The sequence below is a fragment of the Eschrichtius robustus genome, chromosome 1 (assembly GCF_028021215.1).
Source record: "Eschrichtius robustus isolate mEscRob2 chromosome 1, mEscRob2.pri, whole genome shotgun sequence".
Lineage (NCBI taxonomy): Eukaryota > Metazoa > Chordata > Mammalia > Artiodactyla > Eschrichtiidae > Eschrichtius > Eschrichtius robustus.
This window is the reverse complement of record NC_090824.1, coordinates 22,389,465-22,409,732: the sequence shown is the minus strand read 5'-3', so window position 1 is coordinate 22,409,732 and position 20,268 is coordinate 22,389,465. Positions and strand designations below refer to the sequence as shown.

At 37.0% G+C, this 20,268-nt stretch overlaps 1 protein-coding gene across 7 annotated transcripts in view; it reads right to left on the bottom strand.

Moving 5' to 3' along the window:
* Positions 1–20,268, bottom strand: part of CEP128 (centrosomal protein 128) — a 432,903-nt gene that overhangs the window by 258,448 nt on the left and 154,187 nt on the right. For 6 of the 7 annotated variants that reach the window (XM_068557945.1, XM_068558193.1, XM_068558347.1 and 3 more), the window contains 2 exons: positions 19,250–19,900; positions 12,548–12,712 (listed from right to left, as the gene is read on the bottom strand). In XM_068557945.1, the coding sequence (XP_068414046.1) occupies positions 12,548–12,712; positions 19,250–19,900 (816 nt within the window). The remainder of the gene's footprint in view (positions 1–12,547; positions 12,713–19,249; positions 19,901–20,268) is intronic. The other variant, XM_068558268.1, reaches the window with a different exon arrangement.

Sequence of the window (20,268 nt, the reverse complement as noted above, 5' to 3'; positions counted from 1 at the left end):
TTGTAGCATTATGTACAATAGCCATGATATGGAAACAACCTACATGCCCATAAACAGATAAATGGATAAAGAAGATGTGGTGTGTGTGTGTGCACTCAGACACAAAATGAAATACTTCTCATACATAAAAAAAGATGAAATCTTGCCATTTGCAACAACATAGATGGAACTTGAAGGTATTATGCTAAGTGAAACAAATCAGAAAAAGACAAATACCGTATGATTTCGCTCATATGTGGAATATAAAAAACAAACAAACAAAATAAGTGAACAAGCAAAAACAAACATATAGATACAGGAAACAGAGTAATAGTTACCAGAGGGAGAAGACTGGTAGGGAGGGCAAAATGGGTAAAGGGTAATCAACTGTATGGCAATAGACGGAAACTAACTTTTTGGTGGTGAGCACGCTGCAGTGTATACAAAAGTAGAGAGCTGTACTCGTGAAATTTATATAATGTTATAAACCAATGTTAGCTCAATAAAAAGTAAATTTAAAAAAAGAGAAAAAAATCCCAGCATCTAACAGAGTGGCTCACATAGCAGTCAATCGATAAATCTTTCTGAAACATAAATATCCTTTTATGTTCCATTCATTCCATTAGTGTTTTTTTTTTTTTTTTAGTGTATTCTCTATGTGCCAAGCATAGTAGTCCCTAACTACACAACAACGAAGAAAAAAAAAACAGAATCTCTAAACTCAATAACTTCTTGTGTCTCAGTAAGTTTGTTTTGGTAATATATTAATTAGTCAAATCATTGAGGGCAAGCATCTTGTAAGTAGCAGGTTATTTTAACCATCAAAGTAAGCTGATGTCACAAAAGTGAAGGCTCTGTCAGTGGTAAGAAGTAAATCAGAATAAATTTTGAGGATAGAGCTAATAAGATTTGCTGATGAGTTACGTATAGGTCTATGTGTGAGAGAATAAGAGAGTTCTTTACATGCATTTAGAAAGCAAAAGAACACTGTAATTCCTACTAGAAGATTAAAATCAAAATGCTACTATTTTTTGAGTTAGATATACACTTCCTTCTCCTCTGTAAGTATATACTTTATACTATTTCCTTCAAAGGAGGGAAGAAATTATGATTAATAGTATATAAGAGTAAGAACTAAGAGCATTAGTAAAACAGTAGAGTTAATTGAAAAAAGTAATGGCATAATTAGAAAACTGGATAGATGATTTGATGCATGTTAAAACTTGAGTGTGGAAGACTTTCCAATCTATAACCTGGTCTCAGGCAGGCTTAGGAAAGCTATCCATAAAACAGAAGTCAAAAAATGGAAATTCAAATTTAAACTTCTAACCCCATTTAAGGAAATTATTCTTGCCTCAGGCTTTTTAGTATCTTTTTCTAGGAGAATATTGAGCAATACAAAGATCATTGGCAGCACAATCAAAAAGGTGTTAGGATATGTATTGGATACATTCCTAGAAATTAATATTCACAGTTGGAAACAAAAATGCCTCTAAAGGGTATTTTATGCACTCATTAACTTTTAGGACCATTTTGTAATTATGATGTATTTCTCTTAAGTCAATGCCTGGAAACAGAAATAACATTAGTTATTTAAAATCAGCCACTTTTGATGCATTTCTATTTCTGAAACAAAATACGGACAAGGAAACAAACAACTAGAGTTTCAAATTATGCATTTGGAACGAACATTGTTTAATTTTCAAAAGAAAAAAAGTGCATCATTCATTTCCAGAGAAATGTTTATAAGCTTACGGTGTCTTTGGAAACCATCAGAATTTCTTCCTCTCCTCTGTTTTTTTCCTTAAAGGATGCTTAAGCATGCATTTATTCTTATGAAAGAATATGGGAAAAAGTTTAAAAACAAATCTCCAAATAATATAACTCGTGTATACAATAAGCACCTTCTAGTTATTGGTTTTTCATTAATTGAAAGAACACTGCTTGTTCAAGATTAAATGATAAAATGGATTGAGTCAATTGGTGCTTTAAATGGTGATAAAAGAAACATAATGTAAACAAACCAGGACATTCATTTTATGTTCCCTTTTAGGGTCCACCAGCGCAAGCTAGGTCTGCTCAACATCCAGCACAGCACTGACACAGATGCAATAGAGATCTTTCATGTGGCCTCTTCCCCTTGGCTTTACACGCCACAAGCAACTGTAGGTACTATTATTTAGCCTAACTCCTACACCCACAGGATGGGTATCACTCACAGTTTCACAAGGAAATGAAATCAAACTAGTAATACAGGATTTTAAAGGCAAGTCCCCAAAAGGACTTCTTTCTTCTCAAGCCCTTATAGTTATCAACCACTCAGCTAAAGATTAAATGCCTCAAAATCAAGTCCAAATCAGGGGTCATAAAGACACAAACTTGGACTTCACTCCTTAAATTCACTTAAAATCAACCTCTTTGATTGTAAATGGTTGCTAAAGAGGTCACTGCCAATGGAGGAGACTTTGGAAATGGCTTCTCCACACCTGTGCTCCAGTCTGGAAACTAGACCAAATGTCCTTCTATACATCTTTACGTCTTGCCCCTCCCTCCGCCGCAGCTGTAGGTACAACTGGGCTCCCCCGGCACTGCACAATCACTCCATCTTTGCATTCTAAACTTGTTTCTTAACATCTGGCAGAGTGATTCATACATGGTAAACACTGGTGTTTCTGTCAATTCTCTGTGAAAGTAAGGACTACTCTGGGCTTAATGACTATCAGGGATTCAATTAAAAGCACTTTATAAATGACAAATGCAAAATTTATAATGTTACCTTCAATTTGACCATTTTATTATTATTTTCATTGTTGTTGTTTTTAAATGAGAGAAATCTGACAGGAACTTACTCATAGTATCTTAGTTAGTGTTTATTTAACGTATCTGGTTTAAGTTTGCTATAGCTTTACTCTACTCACACTATTTAAAATAGACGAAGCACCAAAGAAAGAGCACGGTCTGCCTAAAAATGGCGTAAAGTGTAACCATTAAATAAATGCTAGAAGTCAACAGCTCATTTGCTTCTACTTCTTTCTCGTACTTGGAAAAAAAAAAAAATGGAAATCAGAGAATTCCGCCTGCTACTATCTTAGTAAAATATGTGAAACTGTGGTTTTTGCAAAGTAGTGAATACTTTATAGAAGAGACATCTGACAATCATATATATTTTTCCACATCATGAGAAACAGCAATCCTAAACAGATGGTCAAATTAGAAACAAAACACAAATTTCAACAACACTGATTCATTTTTTCCAGTCACAGATATCTTTTATGTGGAAATATCAGGTTTTAATTAGACTTTTCTAACAAAATCATTGATGACTTCTATTCCAAAATTTGTGTCAGGCTAAAACACGTAAGAGAGGATATGGTAATGTGTTGAATATAATAACCCTAAATTTAAATTCAACACTAAAATTTCATTGAAAAGACACAAATGCGAGTCATTTTACTGGCAGTAAATAAAGGGAAAAATACAAGGAATTTATGCTCATATCCTGTTTTCCACCACAAGCTATGCAATGTTCGGCAAGTCACTATACTACACGCTCGCCCTCAGTTTCCACCATCTGTAAAAAATGGGCATCATAATTACACTTGCAAATGTGAATTATAATTACCATTTTTTAAAGATCCACGTTTTGTAAAAGAAAATTATTTCCTAAGTGTTTTCAGCCAACATAGCCATAGCTTTAAATATGTTGCTAGGTGTCACTTCACAAATGATTTCAATAAAGGATTTCATGAGAAGGAACAAAAGTACATTTCTACAAATCCTAATCGATTCAACACTTAGGTTCCTGTGAATTGCAATTGCCTTAGATGTCTCACAATTTGTCTCCTAATTGTTTCACTGCAGCTATTCACATCTCCCAAAAGAACTAATAATAGAAAATAAAGTCAAAAAAAAGAGAAAGAAAGTCTTCTAAAAAAACTTAAGTATAACTATGGAAAAAAGCAAGTATTCACTGAGTTAGCTAAGCATCTCAGAGAGCCTACATAATCTATATACTGACCAGAAATGGTTCTTACAGAAACCCTTCTGATTAGAAACTCCTTTAATCCATTAGGCCCCATTTATCAAGTTCACTCTATTGCTTAAACAGTAGGAATCTTTGGGATATAGGTCATGGGCTTCTTTTCATTGAAAACATATTTTTGTCCTGTTTTCTTGTTTTTATTTCCCCCAATCTGGTCAACACATACACACTCATAGAGGGAAGGGGAATGGGGGAGAGAGAAACAGAGAGAGAGAGAGAGGGAGGGGGAGAGGGGGGGAGAGAGAGAGAGAGAGAGAAAGAGGGAGAATGAATGTACATACATATCCATAGGTTATTGATATTTTTTATCTACATGTAAACATATGTGTACGTACATGTGTGTATACACACATATCTCTTCAACCACAATTTACTTATAAATTACCTACCATGTGTCAGGCTCTCGGCCTGGTCTTGGAGATAAAAAAAAACAACCAAGACTTGGTTCCTGTCTTCAAATAGCAAACATAATTACAAACCTGCCCACCTGTTTGGTTTGCTTAACAAACATGACTGCAATATCACTTGCTGATAGAACTGCCAGCTCTTCTCACATCGGTGCCTCTTTGTGGACCATCATCTCAAGTGACTCAACACAGTCAGGCTCTAAACTTCCAATCAGCATAGTTCCACAGTAAGTCTTACTCCCAGTTCCCTGGCCCTTAATACCTGACACATTATTGGGTAATCAATGCTTGCTGACTGGTTTATTGCTGGGCTGAACCATTAATTGGCATCTATTTCGTAACGTAACAATAACAAAATAATGGCAGCTGCTAATCGATACCTTATCAGGTATCAGAAATTCAGCCAAGCACTTTATATACATTTTCACATTTAATTCCATAATAGAGTTTATTAATACACCTGTTTTAAGGATGATATAACTGAGGCTTTGAGTTTTGGGGTTTTTTTAAAATTTAATTTTATTTTTTTATACAGCAGGTTCTTATTAGTCATCCATTTTATACACATCAGTGTATACATGTCAATCCCAATCTCCCAATTCATCCCACCACCCCCACCTCCCGCCGCTTCACCCCCTTAGTGTCCATAAGTTTGTTCTCTACATCCGTGTCTCTATTTCTGCCCTGCAAACCGGTTCATCTGTACCATTTTTCTAGGGTCTCTAGATTCATCCACATATCTACAAATGACCCAATTTCGTTCCTTTTTATGGCTGAGTAATATACCATTGCATATATGTACCACATCATCTTTATCCATTTGTCTGTCGATGGGCATTCAGGTTGCTTCCATGACCTGGCTATTGTAAATACTGCTGCAATGAACATTGGGGTACATGTGTCTTTTTGAATTATGGTTTTCTCAGGATATATGCTGAGTAGTGGGATTCCTGGGTCATACGGTAATTCTATTTTTAGTTTTTTAAGGAACCTCCATACTGTTCTCCATAGTGGTTGTATCACTCCCTAATCGACTCCCACCAACAGTGCAAGAGGGTTCCCTTTTCTCCACACCCTCTCCAGCATTTGTTTCTAGACTTTCTGATGATGCCCATTCTAACTGGAGTGAGGTGCTACCTCATTGTAGTTTTGATTTGCATTTCTCTAATAATTAGTGATATTGAGCAGCTTTTCATGTGCTTCTTGGACATCTGTATGTCTTCTTTGGAGAAATGTCTCCTTAGGTTTTCTGCCCATTTTTTGATTGGGTTGTTTGTTTTTTTTTTTTACTATTAAGCTGCTTGAGTTGTTTATATATTTTGGAGATTAATCCTTTGTCCATTGATTCGTTTGCAAATATTTTTTCCCATTCTGAGGGTTGTCGTTTCATCTTGTTTGTAGTTTCCTTTGCTTTGCAAAACCTTTTAAGTTTCATTAGGTCCCTTTTATTTTTGCTTTTATTTCCATTACTCTAGGAGGTGGATCAAAAAAGATCTTGCTGTGATTTATGTCAAAGAGTGTTCTTCCTCTGTTTTCCTCTAAGAGTTTTATAGTGTCCGGTCTTACATTTAGGTCTCGAATCCATTTTGAGTTTATTTTTGTGTATGGTGTTAGGGAGTGTCCTAATTTCATTCTTTTACATGTAGCTGTCCAGTTTTCCCAGCACCACTTATTGAAGAGGCTGTTTTTTCTCCATTGTATATCCTTGCCTCCTTTGTCATAGATTAGTTGACCATAGGTGCGTGGGTTTACCTCTGGGCTTTCTATCCTATTCCACTGAGCTATATTTCTGGTTTTGTGCCAGTACTATATTGTCTTGATTACTGTAGCTTTGTAGTATAGTCTGAAGTCAGGGAGTCTGATTCCTCCAGCTCCGTATTTTTCCCTCAAGACTGCTTTGGCTATTCGGGGTCTTCTGTGTCTCCATACAGATTTTAAGATTTTTTGTTCTAGTTCTGTAAAAAATGCCATTGGTAATTTGATACAGATTGCATTGAATCTGTAGATTGCTTTGGGTAGTATAGTCAGTTTCACAAAATTGATTCTTCCAATCCAAGAACATGGAACATCTCTCCATCTGTTGGTATCATTTTTAATTTCTTTCAGCAGTGTCTTATAGTTTTCTGCATACAGGTTTTTTGTCTCCCTAGGTAGGTTTATTCCTAGGTATTTTACTCTTTTTGTTGCAATGGTAAATGGGAGTGTTTCCTTAATTTCTCTTTCAGATTTTTTATCATTAGTGTATAGGAATGCAAGAGATTTCTGTGCACTGATTTTGTATCCTGCAACTTTACCAAATTAATTGATTAGCTCTAGTAGTTTTCTGGTGGCATCTCTAGGAGTCTCTATGTATAGTATCATGTCATCTGCAAACAGTGACAGTTTTACTTCTTCTATTCCAATTTGTATTCCTTTTATTTCTTTTTCTTCTCTGATTGCTGTGGTCAGGACTTCCAAAACTATGTTGAATAATAGTGGCGAGAGTGGACATCCTTGTCTTGTTCCTGATCTTAGAGGAAATGCTTTCAGTTTTTCACCATTGAGCATGATGTTTGCTGTGGGTTTGTCGTATACGGCCTTTATTATGTTGAGGTAGGTTCCCTCTATGCCTACTTTCTGGAGAGTTTTGATCATAAATGGGTGTTGAATTTTGTCAAAAGTTTTTCTGCATCTATTGAGATGATCATATAGTTTTTATTCTTCAATTTGTTAATGTGGTGTATCATATTGATTGATTTGTGTATATTGAAGAATCCTTGCATCCCTGGGATATATTCCACTTGATCATGGCGTATGATCCTTTTAATGTGTTGCTGGATTCTGTTTGTTAGTATTTTGTTGAGGATTTTTGCATCCATATTCATCAGTGATATTGGTCTGTAATTTTCTTTTTTTGTAGTGTCTTTGTCTGGTTTTGGTATCAGGGTGATGGTGGCCTCATAGAATGAGTTTGGGCGTGTTCCTTCCTCTGAAATATTTTGGAAGAGTTTGAGAAGGATGGGTGTTAGCTCTTCCCTAAATGTTTGATAGAATTCACCTGTGAAGCCATCTGGTCCTGGACTTGTTTGTTGGAAGATTTTTCATCACAGTTTCAATTTCATTACTTGTGATAGGTCTGTTCATATTTTCCATTTCTTCCTGGTTCAGTCTGGGAAGGATATACCTTTGTAAGAATTTGTCCATTTCTTCCAGGTTGTCCATTTTATTGTCATAGAGTTGCTGGTAGTAGTCTCTTAGGATGCTTTGTATTTCTGAGCTGTCTGTTGTAACTTCTCCTCTTTCATTTCTAATTTTATTGATTTGAGTCCTCTCCCTATTTTCCTTGATGAGCCTTGCTAATGATTTATCAATTTTCTTTATCTTCTCAAAGAACCAGCTTTTAGTGCTATTGATCTTTGCTACTGTTTTGTTTCTCTTTCATTTATTTCTGCTCTGATCGTTATGATTTCTTTCCTTCTGCTAACTTTGGGTTTTGTTTGTTCTTCTTTCTCTAGTTCCTTTAGGTGTAACATTAGATTGTTTACTTGAGATTTTTCTTGTTTCTTGAGGTAGGCTTGTATAGCTATAAACTTCCCTCTTAGAACTGCTTTTGCTGCATCCCGTAGGTTTTGGATCGTCGTGTTTTCATTGTCATTTGTCTCTAGGTATTTTTTGATTTCCTCTTCGATTTCTTCAGTGATCTCTTGGTTATTTAGTAACGTATTGTTTAGCCTCCATGTGTTTGTGCTTTTTACGTTTTTTTTCCCTGTAATTGATTTCTAATCTCATAGCCTTGTGGTCAGAAAAGATGCTTGATATGATTTCAATTTTCTTAAATTTATTGAGGCTTGATTTGTGACCCAAGATGTGATCTATCCTGGAGGATGTTCCGTGCACACTTGAGAAGAAAGTGTAATCTGCTGTTTTGGGATAGAATGTCCTATAAATATCAATTAAATCTATCTGGTCTATTGTGTCATTTAAAGTTTGTGTTTCCTTATTAACTTTCTGTTTGGATGAGTTGTCCATTGGTGTAAGTGACGTGTTAAAGTCCCCCACTATTATTGTGCTGTCGACTTCCTCTTTTAGAGTTGTTAGCAGTTGCCTTATGTATTGAGGTGCTCCTATGTTGGGTGCATATATATTTATAATTGTTATACCTTCTTCTTGGGTTGATCCCTTGATCATTATGCAGTGTCCTTCCTTGTCTCTTGTAACATTCTTTATTTTAAAGTCTATTTTATCTGATATGAGTATTGCTGCTCCAGCTCTCTTTTGATTTCCATTTGCACGGAATATCTTTCTCCATCCCCTCACTTTCAGTCTGAATGTGTCCCTAGGTCTGAAGTGGGTCTGTTGTAGACAGCATATATATGGGTCTTGCTTTTGTATCCATTCAGCAAGACTGTGTCTTTTGGTTGGAGCATTTAATCCATTCACGTTTAAGGTAATTATCGATATGTATGTTCCTATGACCATTTTCTTAATTGTTTTGGGTTTGTTTTTGTAGGTCCTTTTCTTCTCTTGTGTTTCCCACTTAGAGAAGTTCCTTTAGCATTTGTCGTAGAGCTGGTTTGGTGGTGCTGAATTCTCTTAGCTTTTGCTTGTCTGTAAAGCTGTTGATTTCTCCCTCGAATCTGAATGAGATCCTTGCCAGGTAGAGTAATCTTGGTTGTAGGTTCTTCCCTTTCATCACTGTAAGTATATCATGCCACTCCCTTCTGGCTTGCAGAGTTTCTGGTGAGAAATCAGCTGTTAACCTTATGGGAGTTCCCTTGTACGTTATTTGTTGTTTTTCCCTTGCTGCTTTCAGTAATTTTTCTTTGTCTTTAATTTTTGCCACTTTGATTACTATGTGTCTCAGCGTGTTTCTCCTTGGGTTTATCCTGTATGGGACTCTCTGCGCTTCCTGGATTTGGGTGGCTATTTCCTTTCCCATGTTACGGAAGTTTTCGACTGTAATCTCTTCAAATATTTTCTCAGGTCGTTTCTCTCTCTCTTCTCCTTCTGGGACCCCTATAATGCGAATATTGTTGCATTTAATGTTGTCCCAGAGGTCTCTTAGGCTGTCTGCGTTTCTTTTCATTCTTTTTTCTTTACTCTGTTCTGCAGCAGTGAATTCCAACATTCTGTCTTCCAGGTCACTTATCTGTTCTTCTGCCTCAGTTATTCTGCTATTGATTCCTTCTAGTGTAGTTTTCCTTTCAGTTATTGTATTGGTCATCTCTGTTTGTTTGTTCTTTAATTCTTCTAGGTCTTTGTTAAATATTTCTTGCATCTTCTCGATCTTTGCCTCCATTCTTTTTCTGAGGTCCTGGATCATCTTCACTATCATTATTCTGAATTCTTTTTCTGGAAGGTTGCCTATCTCCACTTCATTTAGTTGTTTTTCTGACGTTTTATCTTGTTCCTTCATCTGGTACATAGCTCTCTGCCTTTTCATCTTGCCTATCTTTCTGTGAATGTTGTTTTTGTTCCACAGGCTGCAGGACTGTAGTTCTTCTTGCTTCTGCTGTCTTCCCTCTCGAGGCTTTGAGTTTTAAGCAACTTGCCTAATGCCACACAGCTAGAAAATGATTTATACTCAAAGTTGTCCATAGCCACTAACGCTATACTACTTCCCGAAGAGAAAGGCCCTATCTGTAGATGACTGGACCCAGTGAAACTTTGATTCATAGCTAACTATACTAAAAAAACAGGCCAACACAAACAGCTAAGTCAATCAAAACTACATAGCAATCATGTACACAAAAAATATTAAAGAAAAGCAAGCATATAAGCTGTGTATATTTATATATGTGTGTGTGTCTATGTATCCTTAAGATTATTTACCATTTTAGACGTCAGAGACATCTTTTCTCTGCATTAGAACCCATTATCAGGACTTGACTATATAGTTTTAACAACTGAAAGGGATTTTGCTTTTAATGATCCCACTAGAAGCTTTCAATTGCAGATCTGTGTCTTATCTATTGATATATCCCATCCCCAGCATCCAGCACAATGCCTCCCACATACTAGAAGCTCAGTACATAGCAAAGGAATACAGTAGTCCCCCATTATCTGTGAGGGATATCTTCCAAGACCCCCAGGGGATGCCTAAAACTGAAGATAGTACCAAACCCTATACATATTATACATACATACCTATGATAGTTTAGCTTAGAAATCAGGCACAGTAAGAGATTACCAACAATAACTAATAATGAAATAGAACAATTGTAACAATATACTGTAATAAAAGTTATGTGAATGTGGTCTCTCTCTCTCAAAATATCTCACTGCACTGTATTCACCCCTCTTGTGATGATAAGAGATGATACAATGCCTACATAAAATGTGATGAGATAAAGTGAATGAGGTAGGCATTGTGACATAGCAATAAACTACTGCTGACCTTCTGATAATACCTCAGAAGGAGGATCACCTGCTGTGGGTGATCCTGGATCATCAAGCCATGATGATGTCGATAGTTGGATGTTAGGAGCAGAAGACTGAGATAGGTGGGGATCACGAGTGTTAGAAAGTGGGACAGCTCAAGATTTCATTATGCTACTCAGAACAATGTGCAGTTTAAAACTTATGAATTATTTCTAGAATTTTCCATTTAATCTTTCTGAACTGCAATTGGCCCAAAATTGGTAATTTCAGTTACCGTGGCAGGTATCTGAAACAATGGAAAGGGAAACCACTAATGAGGGAGGACTACTGTACAGTCATTAAATTTTAAAACTCTGTTCTAAGGTGAATGTTCCATTTATATGAATGTATGACAATGCATACATACCTGGAACATCACAGATAGTGGAGAAGCATTTATTTTAAGCAGAACAAGGTAAACTTTACACTTTCAACATAAAATTTCCCCCACTCTTTCTTAAATGCAAATAATTAAACACAAAACATGTTAATACAATCTTCTGGCTAACTTTTAATTATGGAAAAGTTGGAAAATTTAGTATTATCTTCAAAGCAACTACACCCTGGCAACAGACACATTAATTATGTGTGAACATTAGACTTAGTCAAAACAAAGCGTGACATAAGAACTAAATTACAATTGTCAAGATTGTAGGCCTAAATTTGGCAACTTAAGCACATTTAATCATAAACTCCAAACTAACTTAAATTTTATTTCCTTGATTTTAACAATTACTAGGAAGGTAAAATATATATATACGAAACACAGTGAAACAACAAAAAGAGGAAAAGATGAGCAAAGCATGAAGAAAGTTTCTTCTAGAGGTTGATGACACCCCACCTAGTGATATTTCCTTCAACACAGATGTTAGTTAGTAACCCTTATCAAGAACAGGAGTCATCTGGCCCAGTCTATCCTGCCTTATCCTATTATCCATATGTTAATAGTCTTTTTTCTATTTGGCTTCTATCACACTCCAATGCAAATCCTTTTAGGAAGTTGGTAAAGACACAGAACGCAAATTTAACTAATCTGTCTTCTATTCTTAGTTGACTTTTGGCCACAAAAGTAGTGACTCCAGAAGTCCATAGTATTCTACCCAATGCCTGGTATACAGCAGACACCACCCAAATTTTACACGTCTACTGATAGGAAAGCAGTGAGCCTGCTGGGAATATTCCAAGGTTGCCAACCTTCTTAAGCTTTCAGTCTCTGTAACTGCAAAAATGAGCATAATAGTATCGATTTCATAAAATGACTATGAGCATTAAAAGTGCCTAGTGCACAGTGACCACTTCATCTATTATATATTTTATTTTGAACCTCAGTTTCCTCATAGGTTAACAGGGATCAATAAAATCTAACCCAAAGAGCTGTGAGAATCCAATGAGTACACATATGTAAATCAATTGGCATAAATACTTGCCATAAAGTAGGTCTTCAATAAACCGTAATTCCTTTCTTTGCTACCTTGCCTCTAAATGCCTATTTTAAGATCCAGAAGAAATTTAAAATCCAAAGTATTAGAAGGTTACTAGTTGGTTGAAAGAATAAAAATCACAGCATTCTAATAAACTCCTATGACGTTTTCTGGCACCAATACAAATTGCTATGAAAGCCTAAAAATTAGCATTTAGTAGTACATAAACTATGTTCTAGAAGAAACACTAGAAGAAATTCAAATAAGTCTTTTAAATTAAAATTCATTCACATTTTTACCTTTTCTTCTAGTTGGTCCTTCAAACACTGGTATTTTAGCTTCAGTTTTTTGTTCTCATTTTCATTCTGAGTTAATTCCTCTGTCAGCCTGTCATACTGTGATTTCAGCTTCTCTAGCTGAGAACGCTGGACTTTAGCCATAGTCTTACCTTCTAAGCTTTCTGCCTGAGAGAAAAAGGAGAAAAGAGGAAGTCCACTGGCCACAGCCAAACTGTACACAAAACAAATTCCACATTGTATCAGTGGGCAAACACTTCGAGATTTTGCTACCTCTAAGCATTCACACATAAACATACATGCAAAGGAAACTTTCTTTGCATGTGTTCAATCTCTCCTTAGCATTCACTGAGCAACCAATTAAGTGACAGGTACTCTACTAGGTGCTGAAGATAACAGGCATGAACCGTAAAAGAGACAGATACAACTGTCAATTCTGACAACGATGAACAAGAAGTGCTTAATAAAGGTGCAAGCAGAGGTACGTGCAACCCAAAGAAGGGACACTAAGTGCTGAGAGGGGAAGGGTTATTAGAGAAATGTCCCCATAAGGATATACTATGGGATATTACTGCCTGATCAGTCTCCTCATCTATAAAAGGAGCTTAACAATATTCCTACTCAAGCTACACTCTCGCTTTTGTGAAAGACTTGTGTATTTTTTGTACAATGTAATTATTAATACCACTCTTGTGGGCCTAAAAAGATTATGGATCAGAGTAGCCAAAAAATATAAATAACTTAATATGAAAGAGTTTACCAGTGATTATTTCAGTATCAATAGTGCAATAAAGTACCTCGTTTTCGTTTATTATTTGGAATATAACCAGAATCAGCTTTAAAAAAAAAAAAACAACAGGAATAATCGGTGGATGGGATTCAATAAGGATTTGCCAGGCATGTGAAGTTAAAGACTTAAAATAACAACAATGTAAATACTGACTATATGTCAGGCACTGCTCTAAGACCTTTTCGTATAGTTGTCCCTCATTCCGTCCTCACCACAACCTGACTAGGGAGACACTGTTATTGTCTCCTGTTTTGAAACTGAAGCAGAACAACACTAATCATTTGCCCAAGGGTATGTAGTGAGTAAAGCAGAGCCAGGATTTGAACGCAGGATTCTCTCTACTGTCCATGTTTTCAGCTACTCTGCCTCACTGTCTTTAAAAGGTACCTATATCATATGGTTTTAAAAACCAGCTGGGTGCAACTTGCAATGTTAACTAGTTACACCTACCAGTTACTGACAGCCTGTAAGCACCCACATAGAATCTGTTTAAAATACATGTTTCAATGCCTAAAATATATTTGTTTCTTTCCTTTGTATAAGTTTATTATACGTATATACTCAGGTACATAGGAACATAATCGCTGGAAGCAATTTCCCAAAAGGAAGAAATTCTGTGAGTTTCAGACAAGAATCTGTATCTTATTCACCCCACAAAATTCAGCTAAGACTTGATGCCACTTTGAGTTAACAAAAGAATCGATGTTTTTAATGAGGAATCCTGTATTCACTACCCAAAAATAAACTTACAAAATAAAGTCTCTCATCAGGAAAATTGTTCGATTATTATTTTAGGTTTTAGTAGAATACTTAGCTTTTCTTTGTGTCTTATAAAAAGTGTAGGTATAGACAGTTTTCCCTCAAGGCCAGTGGTGTCTGGGCCAGCTCACAGAGACACTCAGGAACCAACTGTGCTCATCTCTTCCCAACTCTGTCTCCAGTGATGCTGTTTGATAGCTTGAAACCAGCCAGATGGGGGGTTTCATACCACTGAACTTGGCAAATGCTACAAATCTGGGTTCCCCTCTTTGCCCCCGGAGAACCTATTTTTAAAACAGTTACCAGCACACTAATGCTTAAGTTTGACTAAGAACTTACTTCTTGTTGTAGTTTTACTATTACATTTACATTTCATTTTAGGGTTTACAAAGTGATGTAACACTCACAAAAACGCTGTGATAGAGAAAGACATTACTGTTTCCATTCTACTGATGAAGTACAAAAAGGTTAAGTAACTTGACCAAGATCATATGGCCAGCAAATGGCAAAAATATAGAACTCCACTCTTGGTCTTCTGATTCCAATAAAGGCTCTTACAAAATTACTTTTGTTGAAATAATAATGAGGTGATAACCCAATATCCTTCAAATATTAATAGCAGCTAGTGTATTTCATAAAAATATTTTACATATAAATTTAAAAACAGGCATGAGAAGGGTAGATCTAGATGGGGAAAAATATAACTTCTGCAGAGAAAAAAATATGGGTAATGTATCACACTTATTAGACTCAGAAAAAGTAATAGATTAAGGTGAAGCCGAAAGACAAAGAAATGTAACATTTACAGAGCTATCTATCTAAAGCCCTCTTGTACATAACTCAGTGTATTAAATCTTCGATGACGACCACTGCTATCAACTCCTGTTAATTCATATAAACGAGTCAAAAGTACGGAATTATATTCATAAAATAGCATGAGGTGGGGCTGTTCCTATGGGTAACTTATTCGGTTTAAGAGAAGAGTACTGGGCTCTCACGATCTCTGGTTCTCCTGTTAATAAGCTCGTATGCTTCTTTTGTACCACATTATAGAGTAACTACAACATCCCTCCACATCTCAGTCTTCCGAATTAAAAAAAAAAAATCTAAAGTTTTCGGAGAATCTACAGAATAGTTCTAAACGGTGTCTTCTTTATATACAGGTAATGTCTTAAAGCTTTATTGTCACCTCACGATACACAAATACAAAGCACTTCTTTTGGATGAGGAAAGCAATTTTACCACATTACAGGGAAAGAGCCAAACCAGACAGATCACAAAGCAAGTCAGCAGCAAATCCTTTGATTTCTGGCTTTTCAAACATTTTAACCCAACATCCACGGAACATGTTCTATATGTCTCAAACATCATGCTAGACACCATAAGAGGATACAAAAATGGCTAAGACCTGCTACCTGCCCCTCTGGAGATGTATGAACACAAAACAAACACACCATGATATAAGGCAGCCTAAATGTGCTGTACTAGCAGTTCCAAAAGAGAGCTATGGAAACACAGAGAATCGAAAGATTTATCCCAACCTCAGTTGAGATATATGCCATCTTCAGTGAATCCATAAAAGAAGTGAAAAATTAATTGGGCCTTGAAAGATTAGGCAGCCTTTTTCCTCCTGCAGATTGAGGGAAAAGACAATCCAGACGAAGAGCAAGCAGTGAAAAGTACGTAGAGGAAAGCTGTACATTCGTATGAGGCCAGTTGGGGAGCATAAAAGGCTCCAAATGTGAACAGCTCAGGTGGGACCATACTGAGGAGGACTGGACTAGATTTGAGACTTTGCTCCAGAGACAGTAACGGTTTTTGAAGGTTTCTGAGCAAGAAGTGATGCACTTAGATCAGTGTTTTGAAAAAGGCAACAGGTGGTATCTGAAGGTTGAAAGGGAGGAGTTGGGGGGTAGAAAGAGGAACTGAGGGGGAAGTAGGGAGGCTACTCCCACGAGCTGTGTCTCGTGTCTCCGTAGTCCAAATTAGTTGCCCACATCCTGTTTGCTACTATGACGCATGATATATTGCTCGTATGCCTAGGCGGCCAGGAGCAAATGCAGTTTCTGTCAAACAGGCTGTACCTCCTGACTTCACCTCCCTCTCAGGAAAGCATGTTACAATGTGAGAATGATGTTCTTATATAGACGACCTTGAATCTGTAGTAACTGATTAAATCACTACCAGCTCCTGCTGAAATGTGTGTTTATCACACAACCTAAATAGTGGTGATGAAAGCCAGAAATATGTCAGTAACAGCAAGAAGAAAAGGAGGGTGTAGTTTCAACTACATTCCCAAGAAAACTGCAGTTTCTTTGAAAGAACCGTTTCTCAAGCCATGGCCTAACAAATCATGACACACTCATCTTCATGCAAAAGCCCTGCCTTCCTCTGAGATTCACGCCATTCCCCATCAACTCCACCTTCCTTGATGGCAGCAGCTGACCGACCAGTCGTCCTCTTCGATGAAGTTTTGGCCATGTGATCAATTAATGCCTTCACAACAGCATCATAAATACCCAAATATCTACCCAACAAACTAACTTCAAAGTTATTTGACCTGCTCTGTTCCAACCACCTTCACCTGTATTCCACAACAGCAACCCACTGCATTACCACCCCCTGGACCTTAACTCTGAACTCTTAAGAATTCCTACCAAATAAGCAGCCTGTGGTCCTAGATTCCTCTCCATCCGCTCTCTCATCCCTTTGCCCATGATACTTCTTCAACGGTAGCCACATGGCAGCACACTGCATGCTCCCAGACTAGCCTCATGCAGCTTGTACCAGCCTTCACAGCACTACGTCTTCACCACCATAAACTCCTAACTGCACTGCTACTCTACTCTCCTTCAGAGGGAAGAAAGAGACCATCAGTCAAGAGTCATATCAACAACCCTAGTCCATTCCTATCAACTTACCCAAGCTTACTTCTTTCTTTCAAAACCTTCAGAGGAAGATATGCCCCGTCTCCTGCTGAATCCTATCCACTCTGTTTTTGATCCAACCCCTCACATCTCCTCAGGGACCTTCTCCACCCATCTGCGACAAGTGAACACTTTTTTGGTTCTTCTTTTAGCCTGTCTGCCACGTTGACACTCCTGACTATACCTTTCTAAAATGTCCTGCTTGGGTCTCCAAGATACCATTCTCTTCTGGTTCTCATCCTGTTTCCCATATGGTTCTTCATTCTTATTTGCTAGAAACTCTTTCTCAATTCTTCCTTTAAACACTGGTGTTCTAGAATTTCATCCTCTTCTTTCTCTTTGCATAATGTCATTCAAATCCTATGATTTCAACTGCCAACAATGGATTACTGGCTCCCAAATATCTAACTTTAATCTCAACTTCCTCCTCAACTTCTAACCCATTATGTACTAAACTGTTCTACCCAGACTTTCATGGTTAGGTTTAAGGTCCCTTCCACCTAACTCAACATGCTAAAAAGCTGGATTTGGCATTATTCTCTCCAAATCTGCTGTTCTGTCTATATTATCCATCTTGACAAACAGCCTCATTATCCAACTAGTCACCCAAATCTAAACGCAGTCAATCTAGATTCTAAACCTTTTCCAGTACAGCAATGTAGTTAAGAATTCAAGCATTTGACTACCTGAGTTCAAATCCTGTCTCTACTCCTCTCCAGCTGTAAGACCTTGGGCAAGTTACTTAACTTCCCACGTCTCAATTTCCTCATCAGAGAGAAATTAACACCACACAATCTGCAGGGATGATGTGAGTATTAAATGGGCAACACATGTAAGATTCTTATAGTAATAAAACCGGCACAAACTAAGTGCTGAAAAAATGTCTGCTACTATTATTATTATTGCCACAGCCAATCAATCAATATATATTTTATTTTCTTTACGATCAGCTCTTCTCCATATCTGATTCTACTCTTGTTTATGTCCATATCAACTCTGAAAGACTATTATGCCATATTTCACCAATATCAAAACATGTATTTTTTTTTTTCACATTTTACCTTCTCTGTCTTGGGATGTTGTCTTACAGTTGATAGCATGTCATGTTTTCATAGGCAGTATTTTTTTTTTTTCTTAGCACACAACAATGATCCCTCTTACAAATGATGGTGTCTTAGGTTACATGAAATAGAATAAAGGCCTCTTACATATTCTTTCAGTCTCCATTCTGCTCTGCCCACCCCACGTAAATGAATCCAAATCCACTACTGCCAGCAGTCTATACAGGGCTGGAGAAGAATTAATAAAATAGCCAAAAGCATTCTACGAATGGCAGTTTAATTACAATTAATAATTAATAACTTCATCTTTACCATAAGCATTTTTATGGTAGTGGCATTTCAAGGAATTTTGAGAAAAAATATATTAATCTTTGAAGATTTATCCATGTGTTCACCCATTCAACAGATACGTATAATGTTCCAGGAACTGGGCACTGGGGATATAGCCGTAAACAAAACAGAATCAAATCCCAGTCCTCATGGTGTTTTCATACTAATAAAAGGAGATTAAAAAATTAAAAATATGGAATCTATATCATATGATGATGAGTGCTATGGAGAAAAACTAAAGCAGGAAGGAGGGATAGATTTATCACACTCCTGACAATCATGTTATGAAATGATTCCCCTGCATGGTGATAAATGCTAATACCATTAGATCTTACAATATTTCCCCAAATGTAAGATCTCAATTATGCATTTACCCAGGCAACTTTGATTTGGAAAAGAAGGGGTAAATCTCAAAAGCCTTGGGTTTACAAAACCCATAAGCTGATCCACTTTAGTTACCATACCAATAAGGACCATGGTTATAGCTTCTATGACCTTGACAAGTCTTTGCCTTTTATATTTTAGGAGATCATAAATGTTGAATGAGGGCACGTTTCAGGTCCACGACTTACTGCCACCTCTGCCTTTCCTGAACTCCCAAAATAGCTAAACGTTCTTTTTAAAGGGCTTCAATGCTCTGAAATAGGTGCTCCCAGGTGGCTACTATAACTCATTTCAACCTGGCCGAACAGGCATGAATAAGCCTCTTTATTGTTAGTTCTATCTTCCCTTCAGTGCTTGGGAATACAGAATGATCTCTAAAAGTTTACGCTTTATTAACTTCATGAGCCACCAGAAAATTTCCTCCAGTATCATCAGGATAATTCAGTGTGGGTACCTTCAGTGTCCTAATATGATTCTCGGCCTCACTCTTTTCTTTCTTGAAGTGCTTCATCAGCTCCTGGATATTCTGTTCATGTTTAGTTTTCACACTCTGCAGTGAGGATGTGAGATCTTCCAGCTCCCTCTGGTGAACATCTCTTTCTAGCTTTAACTGTGTAATGATTGTAGCTGTTTCTTCATCTTTGGATTTTGCCTGTGTCTTGAGGTCAGAAAGGTTCTTGAGTGCCTCTTTCCTTGCTCTCTGTTCCTCCGCCAATTTATTGGCGAGGTCTGCCCGGATGGCACTCAAGTCCTTGATGGCCTCTTGCATCTCAAGAAGCTGAGCTTGGTCCTTGGCCTGGCTCTCCTTCAGCTCCGCAACTTCTTCCTCCAGATGCGCTTTCTCAGCTTTCATCTGGCTTTGAATCGTACTCTGCTCTTTCAATTCACTTTCTAGCCTCTGGATGGTATCCAGGGAATCCTTGACTTCTAGTTCAAGGTCAGCTTGATGAGACTTAACATCACTTAGTTTTTGCTCCTTACAGCGAAGCTCCTCCTCTTGAAGGGCACGCTTGGTTAGCACATCATTCAATTCCTTTCGAAGATTCTCTATTTGTTGTAACGCTGCATAAAGCTGGCTTTTCAATTCATCCTTTTCTTTTAGGATCTATTGGGTTAGGAACAGAAAGCAAAAATTACTGTAAAATGCACCATATACACTGCCAGAAAACAAAAATAAGGTTTAAGCCACAAGGAGAAGAAAAATTCATAAAGTAATATTTTGTATTTCTTTCTGGTTTTTTAATGAAAAATACTTTTTAGGCTAGAAAAAGGAAGAAAAATACAATTGCTCTGAAGAAGTACCACACTGAGATATATGTTTCAGATTTTCATCACCAAAACATATCAATCCATGATCATAAATAATTATTTAAATGTAAGATAAAATTGATCAAAAGAATGGGGGAAATAAAGGCTTCAATTACAATTTACCAGAGGTTGAAATAATACAGTGTTACTTAAAGTAACATGATT